This window comes from Chrysochloris asiatica, unplaced genomic scaffold (assembly GCF_000296735.1).
Source record: "Chrysochloris asiatica unplaced genomic scaffold, ChrAsi1.0 scaffold00094, whole genome shotgun sequence".
Classification (NCBI taxonomy): Eukaryota; Metazoa; Chordata; class Mammalia; order Afrosoricida; family Chrysochloridae; genus Chrysochloris; species Chrysochloris asiatica.
This window is the reverse complement of record NW_006408612.1, coordinates 11,557,335-11,573,439: the sequence shown is the minus strand read 5'-3', so window position 1 is coordinate 11,573,439 and position 16,105 is coordinate 11,557,335. Positions and strand designations below refer to the sequence as shown.

The following is a 16,105-nucleotide window of genomic DNA, read 5'->3' as shown; positions in this document are numbered from 1 at the left end:
GTATTAAGTGAAAGAGTGATTTTGTTATCAATATCAATTAAATAAATAAATCACTAGTCATAAACATATTTTTTATTTATTTTACATTTTCTTCTCAGAAATCCCTGTTGAGATCATCAGGCCTCCTCAAGATATTTTGGAAGCCCCTGGTGCTGATGTTGTCTTTTTAGCTGAGCTCAACAAAGACAAGGTGGAAGTCCAGTGGCTAAGAAATAACATAGTTGTTGTCCAGGGTGACAAACATCAGATGATGAGTGAAGGAAAGATACACAGACTACAGATTTGTGATGTTAGGCCCCGGGACCAGGGTGAATACAGATTTATAGCCAAAGACAAAGAAGCCAGAGCTAAGCTTGAATTGGCAGGTAAGTCCTCTTATTGTAAAATATCATCATAATATCACAAATTTATGCAAAGTTAAGATTTCACAATTAATGAGATGATTCCATGAAAAATTTTTATTAGCATAAGACTAATGTACAAGTTGGCCCAGGATCGTACATTGTTTCGTTCTGTTGTGCATGGGGTCGCTGTGAGTCGATTTCGACTCGATGGCACCTGACAACAACAACAATGTACAAGTATTATAATTGCTGTTCCTATGAAGTGAATGTCCTAAGTAAGAAGAAACTGACAGTAATTTATCATAATATAACAGAACCTTAGACAATTCCTGGCACTTGGTGGCTGTTCATTCATTCCTTTCTAGAATTTGTCATCACAAAACTCTATTGAGTATTAAATTAGGCGATTATTGTCTCCTTAGTAAACACAAAGCTAAATAAATCTCCATTCTTCTCCATTTTCCAGTCCCCTGGGAGGACTCTAGGGTCTATTCTTATTGTTGTGAAGTGCCATCGAGTCAGTTCTGACCCATAACAACTCTGTATAGGGTTCCCAAGGAGCAACTGTTGGGTTTGAACTGCCAACCTGTGGTTAGAAGTCCAGTGCTTATCTAACAGCACCACACTGGGACTCCTAAGTAAAGGGTGGTAGTGGTGGTTATGGGCCATGGAGTTGGTTCTGACTCATAATGACCCTGTATAGGGTTTCTGAAGCTGTAAATCTTTACGGCAGCACAAAGCCTCATCTTTCTCCCATGAAGTAGTTGGTAGATTCGAACTGCTGACCTTGTGATTAGCAATCTAACTTGTAACCCACTAAACTACCAGAGCTCCTTAACTGAGTAAACTGTGCCTATTATATCCAAAATAAATCTTTTTAACTATAATTGGTCCCCTATTGTTATTTTTGGGAGTGGTAGTGCGGTAAAGGAGCTCTGGTAGCATATTGGTTACGAATCAGGCTGCAAACCACAAGGTCAGCAGTTCGAAACTACCCAGCTGTTCCGCGGGAGAAAGATGAGGCTTTCTGCTCCCGTAAAGATTTACAGCCTTGGAAACCCTGTACAGGGTCGCTATGAGTCAGAATCGACTCCACGGCTCACAGCAGCAGCAGTGCTATATGATAATCCCTGAACTGTAAACGATAGATCAGTAATTCAAATCCTCTAGGCACTCAGTGGGAGAAAGGTGAGGCTTTTGGCTCCTATAAAGATTTACAGCCTCAGGGACCCTAACAACTGCAACAACATCGTTCATTTTGGTAAATAGTAGAGGTTTTATGGCTTTATACCATCTTCAATACTTAATTCTCCAGATTCTGGCAATTTACAAAATAAACTATGAGAACTCTAAGCCTGATTGTGTTCTCCACCATAAAATTTACTATATGTGTTATTGTTAAGTGCCATCGAGTTGGTTCTGACTTGTAGCACCCTGTATAGTGTTTCCAAAGGGCAGCTGGTGGGTTTGAACTGCCAACCTTGTGTTAGCATTCCAGTGCTTATCCTAAAGTGCCACACCAGTTTACTTACTTAGTACTCATGCATTGTCACTGCGTCGATTCCAACTTACAATGACCTTATAAGACAGACTAGAACTGCTCTGAAGGCTTTCTGAGGGTATAGATCTTTACAGAAGTAGACGGCCTCATCCTTCTCTAGTGGAGCTGCTGAAAAGTTCAAACCACCGACCTTTCAGTTAGCAGCCCAACACTTAACCCACTGTGCCAGCAGGGCCCTTCCTTCCTTAATATACTATATACAATTCCAAGTTTGTATAGCCAGTATTTGCTAACAAATGCACAGTAAATAAGCTATGATGTACTTTGGCTACAACAAAAAACTCAAAAGCATTCACATTTTATTTTTCTCACTAGCTGCACCTAAAATCAAGACTGCTGATCAAGACCTTGTGGTTGATGCTGGCCAGCCTCTGACAATGGTGGTGCCATACGATGCTTATCCCAAAGCAGAAGCTGAGTGGTTTAAAGAAAATGAACCTTTATCTTCAAAAACTGTTGATACTACAGCTGAACAAACGTCTTTCAGAATTGCAGAAGCCCAGAAAGGAGACATAGGAAGGTATAAAGTTGTACTTCAGAACAAACATGGAAAAGCAGAAGGATTCATCAACCTACAAGTTATTGGTAAGCCCCTGAGTCACTCAGACTTGATTGGAAAAGCACAACTAAAGATGTGATAACACACTAAAAATTCCTTTTTATGTAAATTACAGATGTTCCTGGGCCAGTACGTAACTTAGAAGTAACAGAAACATTTGATGGTGAAGTGACCTTAGCTTGGGAAGAGCCATTAACTGATGGTGGAAGCAAAATCATAGGTTACGTCGTTGAAAGACGTGACATCAAGAGGAAAACCTGGGTTCTGGCCACTGATCGTGCAGATGGTTGTGAGTTTACAGTCACTGGGCTACAAAAAGGAGGAATTGAGTACTTATTCCGTGTAAGTGCAAGAAACAGAGTCGGCACTGGTGAACCAGTCGAAACAGACAATCCTGTAGAAGCAAGGAGTAAATATGGTAAGAACTTTTCAAGTAAATTATAAATATAGTTATCATTGTTTTTATCCTTGATATAACCCAAAACCTGTATTTTTTTTTCCTGTGATGAAACACAGATGTTCCCGGACCTCCTTTGAATGTAGCCATCACTGGTGTAAACAGATTTGGCGTTTCACTGACATGGGAACCACCAGAGTATGATGGCGGTGCAGAGATCACTAACTACATCATTGAATTACGGGACAAGACTTCTATCAGGTGGGACACTGCCATGACAGTAAGAGCTGAAGACCTGTCTGCAACTGTCACTGATGTGGTGGAAGGGCAGGAGTATAGTTTCCGGGTCAGAGCCCAAAACAGAATTGGAGTTGGAAAACCAAGTGCAGCTACACCCTTCGTCAAAGTTGCTGATCCAATAGGTAAGACCATCAAAAAAAAAAAAAAAAAGGGAAGAAGAAAGAAAATAATAATTACTGCATGATACCCAGTAATTAGACTTATCAACTAGGTTAAGTAAAATCTAATTTTTTTTTAAATGTAAAGGTAAAATATCAGAAAAACTTGAGCAAAATTGTAGAAACCGAGACTGCCTACTTTTATTCACTGAATTCAGTAAACTTGTTATTTTAACAAGGATGCTATGATTGATGATAGCATTGATTTAGTAAATTATCATTGAATCAAATGATATGCTTTATCTCTTTCTTTCATTTCAGAGAGACCAAGTCCTCCTATCAACCTTAATGCCACCGATCAGACCCAGTCTTCAGTTCAGCTCACATGGGAACCTCCTCTGAAAGATGGAGGGAGTCCAATACTGGGCTACATAGTTGAGCGCTGTGAAGAAGGAAAAGATAATTGGATTCGTTGCAATATGAAACTGGTTCCTGAACTGACCTATAAGGTAGAGGCTTTGACTCTAAAAAGAAATATTCAATGGATGATGATGAAATCTGAAACTAAGTTTTTTACAAATATCAATTTTTTATTTTAGGTTACTGGATTGGAAAAAGGAAAAAACTATTTATATAGAGTATCTGCAGAAAATGAAGCTGGTGTTTCAGATCCATCTGAAATTCTTGGTCCTCTCACTGCTGATGATGTATTTGGTAAATGAACAGTTTATTTTTACATTTGAAGAACAGCACAGTTACTTTGGGGCATCGGGGATTTAAGTAGAGTACTATAAACTCATTCATTTTTCTTTTTGTTAGTTGAACCAACAATGGATTTAAGTGCATTTAAAGATGGCCTGGAAGTAATTGTCCCAAATCCTATCAAGATCCTGGTTCCAAGTACAGGCTACCCAAGGCCAACTGCAACCTGGTCTTTAGGAGACCAGCTCTTAGAACCTGGGGACCGTGTGAAAATGAAAACATTAACTGCCTATGCTGAACTTGTCATTTCGCCAAGTGAACGTCCAGACAAGGGCATTTATACACTGAAATTAGAAAATCCAGTGACAGCAATTTCTGGTGAAATTGATGTCAATGTAATTGGTAAGGAACTAAACTTGATTATCTAAGGTGGTTTGACAGCATTAATGAATAGTGGTTCAAACTATTGCTAATATTGACTTCCCACTACATTTTTTCAGCTCGTCCAAGTGCACCCAAAGAACTGAAATTTACTGACATAACCAAGGATTCAGTACATCTGACTTGGGAACCACCAGAGGATGATGGAGGAAGTCCACTAACTGGATACCTGGTTGAAAAGCGAGAAGTTAGCCGGAAAACATGGACTAAAGTGAGTTTTGAACAACAGTGTACCAACTGCTGAAGTAGAGTGGAGAAAATCCCATTATACTGGGATGCCATGCAAAGTTTATTATACATGGCCTTTACTTTTACTTTACTAATCAAGTACCAACAAGTCTTAAAATGCATTAAAGCTAATGATTCTTGAGGGACTTCAACCAATGCCTTCCACATTTTGTGAGTCTACCAGATTTTCAGCTACGTTTATTAAAAAACAAAATTAACATACTAACTTGATTGTTGTTTTTAAGTGCCATGAAGTAGGTTCTGACTCATAGTGACCAGTATAGAGTGTCCAAGGAGCAGCTGGGGAGTTAGAACCACCAATCTTGTGGTTCCAATGGACCTTGTGACCCAGTGCTTTATCCCACAGAGCCACACCAGGACTCCTGATCCCATTTAATACTCATTGTCATTGAGTTGATTCCAACTCATAACATCCCTATGGGACAAGAGTAGAATGCCCCAGAGGGCTTCCAAGATTGCCGTCTATATGAAAGCAACTCACTAGGTCTTTTTCCCATGGGTTCAAACCACTGGTGTTTTGGTTAGCATCCAAGTTTTAACCACTGCACAAACAGAACTTCTTTGGTACTTTATAACTACTCAGTAGTTTCCTGTTAAGCTGTACGCCATTCAAAGGGAATACTTAGCTCTCTGATAGTCATAATTCTTCTTCATTCAACTAGATTGCATTGGTTGGCCTAATCTGCAATTTTGTTCTCTTCATTTTATTCTTCTTATCATCCTTTACTGTAATTCAAATTACATTTTAAATAACCAAGCTGGTAGGAATAAAATAGTCTTTTTTTGTTTTTTTTTTCATCTTTAAAATGCATGTCCAAACTCTGAAACAGCTTTATTTCTTACTGGGGGTCAAATATCATACTTGGCAATTTTTCTCAAATGTGAAACTAATATAAACAAAAATCCTTAATGGTAGAAATAACTTCTATTTGTCTCCCTGCTCATACACTTTTGATTTAGGAAATGTTTTTCTTCTTTGAAATGACTAATTCACTGTATTTCTTTGTCCTAGGTTATGGACTTTATAACTGAACTAGAATTCACAGTTCCTGATCTTATTCAAGGAAAAGAGTATTTATTTAAAGTCTGTGCACGTAACAAGTGTGGCCCTGGAGAACCTGCATATGTTGATGAACCTGTAAATATGTCAGCTCCTGCAAGTGAGTGCATTCTTGACAATTTCTTTCCTGGCCTCATGTTAGCTATTTTTGCTTTGAAGCCTAGAGTTGAAAAGGCAATATGGAGATAATTTCATAGGTGGTCCTCCTAAGACTGACTCTCTTTAAAATGTTACAGCGGTACCTGACCCACCAGAGAATGTTAAATGGAGAGATCGAACTGCCCAGAGCATCTTCCTAACATGGGACCCACCTAAGTATGACGGTGGCTCACGCATCAAAGGATACATAGTTGAAAAATGCCCACGTGGTTCTGACAAATGGGTAGCCTGTGGAGAACCAGTCCCAGAAACAAAGTAGGTTCTAAAAATTACACAGCACAAGAGGAAATGTGTACTCCTGCCACTAACATGGGCTTTCTTCTAGAAATTATAAATCTTAGGTTTTTGTCATTAAGAATTCTTCAGTTATGCCGATCTGATTTTTAAAAGTGTGGCAAAACTTAAATGATTCCTCAAGATTTTCATTAACTGTAGCATTAAAGAGATCTGGGATTCATTTAAATATTAATTTTATACTGGTGTACGATTTTAGAAAAGATTCTGAATATTGCAAAGTGGAACAGATTGCACACGTGATAGTAAAATTCTCTATTTGGTTTTCTGACAGAATGGAAGTGACAGGCCTTGAGGAGGGCAAATGGTATTCCTACCGTGTGAAAGCCTTGAATAGACAGGGTGCCAGCAAACCAAGCAAGCCCACTGATGAAATCCAAGCTGTGGACACACAGGGTATGGACATAAACACATAGATTGATCGATAGCTATGATGTTTATTTTAATTCTATTTAAACTTGCTGACATCTTAAATCATCTTAAATTTTCCAATTCAGAGGCCCCAGAAATTTTCCTCGATGTGAAGCTCCTTGCGGGTCTGACTGTCAAAGCTGGAACGAAGATTGAACTTCCTGCCACTGTGACTGGAAAACCTGAGCCTCAGATAACTTGGACAAAGGCTGATACGCTCCTAAAACAGGACAAAAGAATCACCATCGAAAACGTCCCTAGAAAGTCCACAGTGACTATTGTAGACAGTAAGAGAAGTGACACTGGCACATACATCATTGAGGCTGTAAATGTTTGTGGCCGAGCCACTGCTGTGGTGGAAGTCAACGTTTTAGGTAAGAGAGGCTCACATCTTAAAATAGGACAAATTCACTTTAACTAGTTTTAAATAAAACATGGCTTAAAAACCTCTTCTAATGCCATCCACAGATAAACCTGGACCACCAGCTGCTTTTGACATCACAGAAGTAACCAATGAGTCATGTCTTCTAACATGGAACCCACCACGAGATGATGGTGGATCTAAAGTTACAAACTATGTTGTGGAAAGAAGGGCAACTGACAGTGAAGTGTGGCAGAAGCTCTCATCGACTGTCAAGGACACAAATTTCAAGGCCACCAAATTAACACCCAATAAAGAATACATCTTCAGAGTGGCTGCAGAAAATATGTACGGTGTTGGTGAACCTGTGCAGGCTAGCCCAATAACAGCCAAATATCAATTTGGTAAGTTTCTCAGTCATTGGGGGAAACAAACAAACAAACCTGGGTTACTGTGTAAATCTTAGATTTATATATTATCTAATCATATCTTTATACATCTATCTATTTTTATCTATTTAGATGTAGATAGATAGATGATAGATAGATAGATAGATAGATAGATAGATAGATAGATAGATAGATAGATAGATAGAAAGATACCCTGGTGGCATTGTAGGATAAGCACTCCACCGCTAACCACAATGTCAGCCATTCAAACCCACCAGCACCTCCAAAGGAGAAAAATGAGGCTGTCTGCTCCAGTCTCAGAAACAATATCATATACATGCATATGTTGTTAAGTGCCATCAAGTCAGTTCTGATTCATAGCAACCCTGTATGGGGTTTCCAAGGAATGGCTGGTGAGTTTGAACTGTTGACCATGTGGTTCAAACCAACCTATGGCCCAGTGCTTTGTCTTACAGTGCCACACCAAGACACACATATATACATATATGACATATTATCTGCCATCATTATTCTGTCTGTAGATCCACCTGGACCTCCAACTCGCCTTGAACCTTCTGATATAACTAAAGATGCAGTGACTCTTTCATGGTGTGAGCCAGATGATGATGGTGGCAGCCCAATCACTGGATACTGGGTTGAAAAATTAGACCCTGATACTGATAAGTGGGTTAAATGCAATAAGATGCCTATAAAGGACACGACATTCAGGTATGCCTAATATCTCCATCAAGATACTAAAGTAACAACATATTCAATTTTTCATTATCATTCTGTTTGATTATATAGTACTATAACATTTTGAAATAATTTCTATTAATGTTTTCAATAATCTTACAATTTTAAAAGTGATATAAACTCCATTTAAGGACATATTTCCTAACTTACTATGAAATAGTAACTCTCTAGAAATCTTGAACTATTTGAGACTCTAATATATGTCGGTAATGATCATTATTAGTGTTAGTAGTAGTCTTGTACATTTGGCCAAATATAATATGTGTGACTATTAAAAGGCAATTAAAAAATTTTTTTTGAAATATTTCTGCTAGATTTCAAAATCAGTTTTTCACAACTCAAATAGATTTGCGTACTAAATGTAAAATTAACATAGGCTTCTGTTTCTTATCATAGTACTAAACATGCATTGTTTTTTGTTTTGTTTTTTTCTAATTTAGAGTGAAAGGTCTCACTAATAAGAAGAAATACAGATTCCGTGTGTTGGCTGAAAATCTTGCTGGACCTGGAAAACCAAGCAGATCAACTGAACCAATATTAATAAAGGATCCCATAGGTATTATTAATATACTTTCTGTGATTATTTTAATATTAACATTAACTCCTCTTTTCTTCCAGACTTAAGTAGTGATTTCATTTGTTTGCAGATCCTCCATGGCCCCCTGGAAAGCCGGTCGTGAAAGATGTAGGCAAAACATCATTAACATTGACTTGGACAAAGCCAGAACATGATGGAGGGGCAAAGATTGAGTCTTACATCATTGAAATGCTAAAGACTGGAACAGATGAGTGGGTCAGAGTGGCTGAGGGGGTTCCCACCACTCAGCACGTGCTTCCAGGCCTCATGGAAGGGCAAGAATACTCGTTCCGAGTCAGAGCCGTGAACAAGGCTGGGGAAAGTGAACCCAGTGAACCCAGTGATCCTGTGCTTTGCCGAGAGAAACTATGTAAGTCAGTCTTGATTTTTTGGATGTATAAGTTATACTAAAGTATATATGAGAATTATAACATGAGAAAATACGAACAACTCATTATTACATCATTTCCTTGTTGCTATATTACTTCCTATGGAACCCTGGTGGTGCTGTAGAATGAACATTGGACTGCTAGCCACAAGGTCGGCAGTTCAAACCCACCAGTCACTATGGGAGAAAGATGAGGATTTCTGCTTCCATAAAGATTTACAGCCTCAGAAACTCTATAAAGGGTTGCTATAAGTCGTACTCAACTCAATGGCAATGGGGAATATCACTTCCTAGTTATCACCAGAGCATTTAGTGAAGAATGAATATTGGATGGAAACACTGAATTTTTTTTCCTTTCCCATTCAGATCCTCCATCTCCTCCTCGCTGGCTTGAAGTTATTAACATCACAAAAAATACAGCAGATCTCAAATGGACAGTACCTGAGAAAGATGGAGGGTCCCCCATCACTAACTACATTGTGGAAAAGAGAGACGTGAGGCGGAAAGGCTGGCAGACAGTGGACACTACTGTCAAGGACACCAAATGCACAGTCACTCCATTAACAGAAGGCGCCCTTTATGTGTTCCGAGTTGCTGCAGAAAATGCCATAGGACAAAGTGACTACTGTGAAATTGAGGACTCCGTCCTGGCCAAAGACACCTTTAGTAAGCTGTCTAACTAACTTCATCTTTGTAACATCTTTTGTAGTAAATGTTCAATTTGTCCTCTGGTTTTTCTAATCAATGAAAATTTTTATTTCAGCCACCCCTGGCCCACCCTATGCCCTAGCAGTTGTTGATGTGACCAAACGACACGTTGACCTGAAGTGGGAGCCACCTAAAAACGATGGTGGAAGACCAATTCAGAGGTAGAATTAGAGTAAATTTTTAAATAATAATTATTCTAGGTTATAAATTCATAACTTTGTTTCATGAATGCCAATGATTGCCTTATTATTCCAATAGATACATTATTGAGAAGAAGGAAAAATTAGGTACTCGATGGGTAAAGGCTGGAAAGACATCTGGACCCGATTGTAACTTCAGGGTAACTGATGTCATTGAAGGAACTGAGGTCCAGTTTCAGGTTCGGGCGGAAAACGAAGCTGGAGTTGGTCACCCAAGTGAACCCACAGAACTTCTGTCAATTGAAGATCCGACAAGTAAGTGGTGCTAATTATACAAAGAATACTGTCTAGAGCTTGCTAATGAGACCATGATGTGAATGTTTCACTCTTTTCTCAGGCCCTCCTTCACCTCCCCTTGACCTACATGTGACTGATGCTGGGAGAAAGCACATTGCCATTGCTTGGAAACCTCCAGAAAAAAATGGTGGAAGTCCTATTATAGGATACCATGTTGAAATGTGTCCAGTAGGCACTGAGAAATGGATGCGAGTTAATTCTCGCCCAGTAAAAGATCTGAAATTCAAAGTTGAAGAAGGTGTTGTTCCTGACAAGGAGTATGTTCTGAGAGTGAGAGCCGTCAATGCTGTTGGTGTTAGCGAACCATCTGAAATCTCTGAAAACGTGGTTGCCAAAGACCCAGACTGTAAGAACATAGTTTCTTTTATAGTTAATTAAAAGAAACTTTATTCACACATTGTATTTTGATACACTCCTTCTCTTTCTTTCTCTCTCTTGGAATATATTTTATAGGCAAGCCAACAATTGATTTGGAGACTCATGACATTGTTGTCATTGAAGGTGAAAAGTTAAGCATTCCTGTTCCCTTCAGAGCTGTCCCAGTCCCAACCATAAGTTGGCATAAAGATGGCAAAGAAGTTAAAGCAAGCGATAGATTGACAATGAAGAGTGATCATGTCTCTGCACACCTTGAAGTTCCCAAGAGTGTCCATGCAGATGCTGGAGTTTACACCATTACAGTGGAGAATAAGCTCGGCTCAGCAACAGCCTCAATCAATGTCAAAGTCATAGGTAATCATTCCTAGATAAAACATTAGCTATTCCGTCACATGTTGACATCATTGTCTCACTTTGCAGTGTAGTGTAAATGGCTTAATGAGGTGGCCAACTGAAATCTAAACATTCCTTCAGACTATGTTCTCCATATGAGAAGTAAAGCAATTCTAAAGAGCAGTGGCTCTGTAGGATGAGCACTGGACTGCAAACCACAAAGTCAGTGGTTTGAGCTGCCCACCAGCCACTTCACTGGAGCAAAATGAGACTTTCTGCTCCCACAAAGCTTTACAACCTCAGAAAGCCTATGCAGGGTTGCTACGAGTCAGGACTGACTTGACAGCACTTAACAATAAATAGCTGACATTGATAATTAAACTGGTAAGAGTAATGTACTCCAGTTTGAATTGTTTGCTTGTAAATTATTAATTTGAAGTCCTGATGTGGCAATGTATGAAAAGCATTAGACTGCTAACTGCAAGGTCAGAGGATCAGAGGGTTACTCTGAGTCAATACTGACTCGATGGCACTTAACAACAACAAAGTATGAATTTAAATATAAAAAATACCCAAAGAATGTTTAAATGCCCAGTGTTGATTTCTTAACTGTATAGATTCACGTTTGTCCCATTATGTTCTCATCCAAGGGTAATACCATCCTCCCACTTCCACACAGAGGGTGTCTGAAAATTTGTAGGGGAGTATTTGCTTTGCACAAAGACTAAGGAAGGGTGAAATTATCACTGAATTTTATAGTTGGGGCTCAAAGATGCTGAATGCCTTCAATGTGAAGGACACTCCAGCACATCAAAGATTATCTCATGCAAAATTCAAATAGCCCCACTTAGACATTACATTATTAATGTGCTGATATTTCAGGAGTACAATAATTATCATCTTTACTTTTGATAGGCCTACCTGGACCATGCAAAGATATTAAAGCAAGTGACGTGACCAAGAGCTCTTGTAAATTAACCTGGGAACCTCCAGAATATGATGGTGGAAGCCCAATTCTTCATTATGTCCTGGAACGCAGAGAAGCTGGAAGGAGGACATACATACCAGTCATGTCTGGTGAGAACAGACTGTCTTGGACTGTAAAAGATCTAATACCAAATGGTGAATACTTCTTCCGAGTTAAAGCAGTCAACAAGATTGGTGGAGGCGAATATATTGAATTGAAAAATCCAGTCATTGCTCAAGACCCAAAACGTAAGTTTTAGCATGGATGATCTACAGCTAAAATTAATCAGTAATTTTTTATTTTAAGAAGATAAGTTTCCCTATATTAACAGTTTTGGGTTGTTGTTATCATTCTTCAGAACCCCCTGATCCACCTATAGATGTTGAGGTTCATAATCCCACAGCTAAGGCAATGACTATTACATGGAAGCCACCTTTGTATGATGGAGGAAGCAAAATAATGGGTTACATCATAGAGAAGATTGCTAAGGGTGAAGAAAGATGGAAGAGATGCAATGAACATCTGGTACCAGTACTGACTTACACAGCAAAAGGCCTTGAAGAAGGAAAGGAATACCAATTCCGTGTGCGAGCAGAAAATGCTGCTGGTATTAGTGAACCTTCTCGGGCCACTCCTCCAACCAAAGCTGTAGATCCTATAGGTAAATTCTGTTTAATGGAGTTGCCATTTTCCCTTTATGACATAAATGAAGATAATATTTTGTCAGCTATTTTCAATTTCAGAACTGAAAACAGTTATTGTTTTTAATCACAATAGATGCTCCGAAAGTCATTCTTCGAACAAGCTTAGAAGTGAAACGTGGTGATGAAATAGCCCTTGATGCAACTGTTTCTGGATCGCCTTACCCAACTATTACATGGATAAAAGATGAAAATGTTATTACACCAGAGGAAATTAAGAAGCGACCAGCGCCAGTGGTTAGAAGGAAGAAGGGCGAAGTTCAAGAAGAAGAACCATTTGTCCTGCCTCTGACAGAACGCTTGAGTATTGACAACAGTAAACAAGGAGAATCTCAGCTACGTATTCGCGATTCTCTCCGGCCTGACCATGGCTTGTATATGATCAAAGTTGAAAATGACCATGGTACCGCAAAAGCTCCTTGTACTGTCAGTGTGCTGGGTAAGTTCTTAGAGCTGCACTTGCCAATTACAGAAAGTATATATAAAAGTTTTAGTAAAAAACACTTATTTATGTAAAACGTGTAAGTCAGGATTTGGGGCATAGTTAAAAGAAATAAGGAAATAGTTTCTGCAGACTTTTTTCAGTCTCATATTAACTGCTAGCCTTGTTAAAGAAATCAGCTGATCTTTTTATTCTCTTCAGCATCCTTAATTCACTAGCTAATGGGACAGCTGTAAGAAAAATAGAAGCTCATATCAAAAGAGCAGACTAGCATTTAGATTTTTCCATAGCAATCATTTCTAACAAATCAAACCCAAATCCACTGCCGTGGAGTCAATTCGGATGCATGGTGAACACTGTAAGACAGAGTAGAATTGCCCCATAGGGCTTGCAAGACTGTGAATCTTTACAGAAGCAGACTCCCTTATCGTTCACAAGGAGTGGCTGGTGGGTTTGAATTGCTAACCTTTTGGATAGCAAAATGCCCAGAGCTTAGCCCATTGTACCACCAGGCTCCTTTCCTATACAAAACTTCAATCATTGTTCTCCTTTGAAACTTTAGATACTCCAGGACCGCCAATCAACTTTGTATTTGAAGATATTAGAAAGAACTCAGTCCTCTGTAAATGGGAACCGCCACTTGACGATGGTGGCAGTGAAATCATAAACTACACTTTGGAAAAGAAAGACAAGACAAAACCTGACTCAGAATGGATGCCTATCACTTCAACACTTCGACACTGCAAATATTCAGTGACAAAGCTGATTGAAGGAAAGGAGTACCTCTTCCGTGTAAGAGCTGAAAATAGGTTTGGGCCTGGACCACCATGTGTTTCGAAGCCATTTACAGCTAAAGATCCATTTGGTAAGGTTTCCCATTATCATCAAACTTTGGTCTTCTACCTTATGCTTTGTTGTCTACATTATCACAGCTTTAACATTGAGTCTTTATGTCCTAAAGGAATTAATTCCAATATGTTGTTATTTTTATCAGAACCTCCTGATGCACCTAATAAGCCCCTTGTAGAAGATGTTACCAGCAACAGTATGCTAGTGAAATGGAATGAGCCAAATGATAATGGAAGCCCCATCTTGGGTTACTGGCTTGAAAAACGTGAGGTTAATAGCACACATTGGTCTCGTGTCAACAGAAGCCTTGTGAGTTCTTTGAAAACTAAAGTGGAAGGCCTATTAGAAGGACTCACTTATGTCTTCAGAGTATGTGCTGAAAATGCAGCTGGACCTGGAAAATTCAGTCCACCTTCAGATCCCAAAACAGCACGTGACCCAATCTGTAAGTAATTCTTTAAGAAGAAAGTGAGGTAGAGTATCATATATGCATTAAAACTGTCCGTGAGTTTTGATTTGTGTATCTGCATTTATTCTAGCTCCTCCTGGGCCACCCATACCAAGAATTGCTGACACAAGCTCTACAACTATTGAATTAGAATGGGAACCTCCAGCTTTCAATGGTGGCAGTGAAATTATTGGCTACTTTGTTGATAAACAACTGGCTGGCACAAATGAATGGTCACGCTGCACAGAGAAGATGATTAAGGTCCGTCAGTACACGGTAAAAGAAATCCGAGAGGGTGCAGATTATAAACTTAGGGTGAGTGCTGTCAATGCTGCAGGCGAAGGTCCACCTGGAGAAACAGGACCTGCTACTGTGGCTGAACCTCAAGGTAATTGTGAGTTATTTGAATAAAATTATGATTAGTCTCCCAGTATGGAGACATTTTTTCCATCTTTCTTGGATTAATGTCTGACTGTTCTCTTTCAACAGAACCCCCAAGTGTAGAACTGGATGTTTCTGTCAAGGGTGGAATACAAATAATGGCAGGGAAGACTCTTAAAATTCCAGCTGTGGTGACTGGTCGTCCTGTTCCTACAAGAGTATGGACCATAGAAGAAGGGGAGCTGGATAAAGACCGTGTTGCAATAGAGAACGTTGGAACCAAATCTGAACTGGTTATCAAGAATGCATTGAGAAAAGATCATGGCAGATATGTGATAACAGCTACTAATAGTTGTGGTTCCAAATTTGCAGCAGCCAGGGTAGAAGTTTTTGGTAAGGAATCATGCATGGATTTTCGCAATATTTTCTCAAAGATACTATCTTATTACATTGATTTTTGTCCTGTTTTATTTTTCAGATGTCCCTGGTCCAGTGCTTGACTTAAAACCTGTTGTAACAAACAGAAAGATGTGTCTGCTTAACTGGTCTGACCCAGCAGATGATGGAGGAAGTGAACTCACAGGCTTTATTATTGAAAGGAAAGATGCTAAGATGCATACTTGGAGACAACCAATAGAGACTGAGAGATCTAAATGTGACATCACAGGTCTCATTGAGGGACAAGAATATAAGTTCCGTGTTTTTGCCAAAAACAAGTTTGGCTGTGGCCCTCCTGTTGAAATTGGACCAATTCTTGCAGTTGACCCACTCGGTAAAAGAAAATGTTTTCATTGTATTTATAAAATAATACTGTTTTGCTTCTATTTACTGAACTTGATGGCTTCAAATTCAAAACGGTCTTAAAATATATAGCTAGAGAATATTAAAAGAAGTAAATAAAGTAATCATTAATAATGTTAAAGATTTGCTATAGTTTCAGGGTATTTTTTTACTCTAAGCATATTAACCATGCACAGCTTGTGTACAGAAAAAATTGAAACTACTAGAGTTTAGCAAAACATAGAAATGGGTTATTGTTGTTGTTAAGTACTGTCAAATTGGTTCTAAATCATAGCAACCATGTATAAGGTTTCCAAAGAGTGGCTGGTGAACTGGAATCACAGACTTTGCAGTTAGCAGACCAGTGCTTATCCTACAGTGCCACACCAGGACTCCAGAAATAAATTGGAAGCATTAAATCATTCCAATTAAAATATACTGGATTTTTTTTTTTTAATTTAATATTCTAGTAGTTGAAGTGAGTTCACTGTTTTTCAAGAAAAGATTACAGATTAGAATAAATGTCTTAGTTTTCCTCTGACTGTCATGTAGTTCCCACACTTAAAGGATAGGGA

At 38.9% G+C, this 16,105-nt stretch overlaps 1 protein-coding gene across 1 annotated transcript in view; it reads left to right on the top strand.

Annotated features, from left to right (window-relative positions):
* LOC102841613 (titin-like) overlaps window positions 1–16,105 on the top strand; it is a 305,333-nt gene that overhangs the window by 203,836 nt on the left and 85,392 nt on the right. Inside the window, exons 233-261 of the mRNA XM_006866702.1 lie at window positions 99–365; window positions 2,221–2,490; window positions 2,580–2,882; window positions 2,981–3,283; window positions 3,581–3,768; window positions 3,859–3,973; window positions 4,079–4,363; window positions 4,462–4,613; window positions 5,664–5,811; window positions 5,948–6,125; window positions 6,439–6,560; window positions 6,662–6,949; window positions 7,044–7,340; window positions 7,868–8,054; window positions 8,522–8,637; window positions 8,729–9,028; window positions 9,413–9,712; window positions 9,810–9,915; window positions 10,013–10,209; window positions 10,292–10,597; window positions 10,705–10,983; window positions 11,878–12,177; window positions 12,288–12,590; window positions 12,707–13,069; window positions 13,635–13,937; window positions 14,067–14,366; window positions 14,461–14,757; window positions 14,859–15,143; window positions 15,229–15,522. Of these exons, the coding sequence (XP_006866764.1) occupies window positions 99–365; window positions 2,221–2,490; window positions 2,580–2,882; window positions 2,981–3,283; window positions 3,581–3,768; window positions 3,859–3,973; window positions 4,079–4,363; window positions 4,462–4,613; window positions 5,664–5,811; window positions 5,948–6,125; window positions 6,439–6,560; window positions 6,662–6,949; window positions 7,044–7,340; window positions 7,868–8,054; window positions 8,522–8,637; window positions 8,729–9,028; window positions 9,413–9,712; window positions 9,810–9,915; window positions 10,013–10,209; window positions 10,292–10,597; window positions 10,705–10,983; window positions 11,878–12,177; window positions 12,288–12,590; window positions 12,707–13,069; window positions 13,635–13,937; window positions 14,067–14,366; window positions 14,461–14,757; window positions 14,859–15,143; window positions 15,229–15,522 (7,152 nt within the window). The remainder of the gene's footprint in view (window positions 1–98; window positions 366–2,220; window positions 2,491–2,579; window positions 2,883–2,980; window positions 3,284–3,580; window positions 3,769–3,858; window positions 3,974–4,078; window positions 4,364–4,461; window positions 4,614–5,663; window positions 5,812–5,947; window positions 6,126–6,438; window positions 6,561–6,661; window positions 6,950–7,043; window positions 7,341–7,867; window positions 8,055–8,521; window positions 8,638–8,728; window positions 9,029–9,412; window positions 9,713–9,809; window positions 9,916–10,012; window positions 10,210–10,291; window positions 10,598–10,704; window positions 10,984–11,877; window positions 12,178–12,287; window positions 12,591–12,706; window positions 13,070–13,634; window positions 13,938–14,066; window positions 14,367–14,460; window positions 14,758–14,858; window positions 15,144–15,228; window positions 15,523–16,105) is intronic.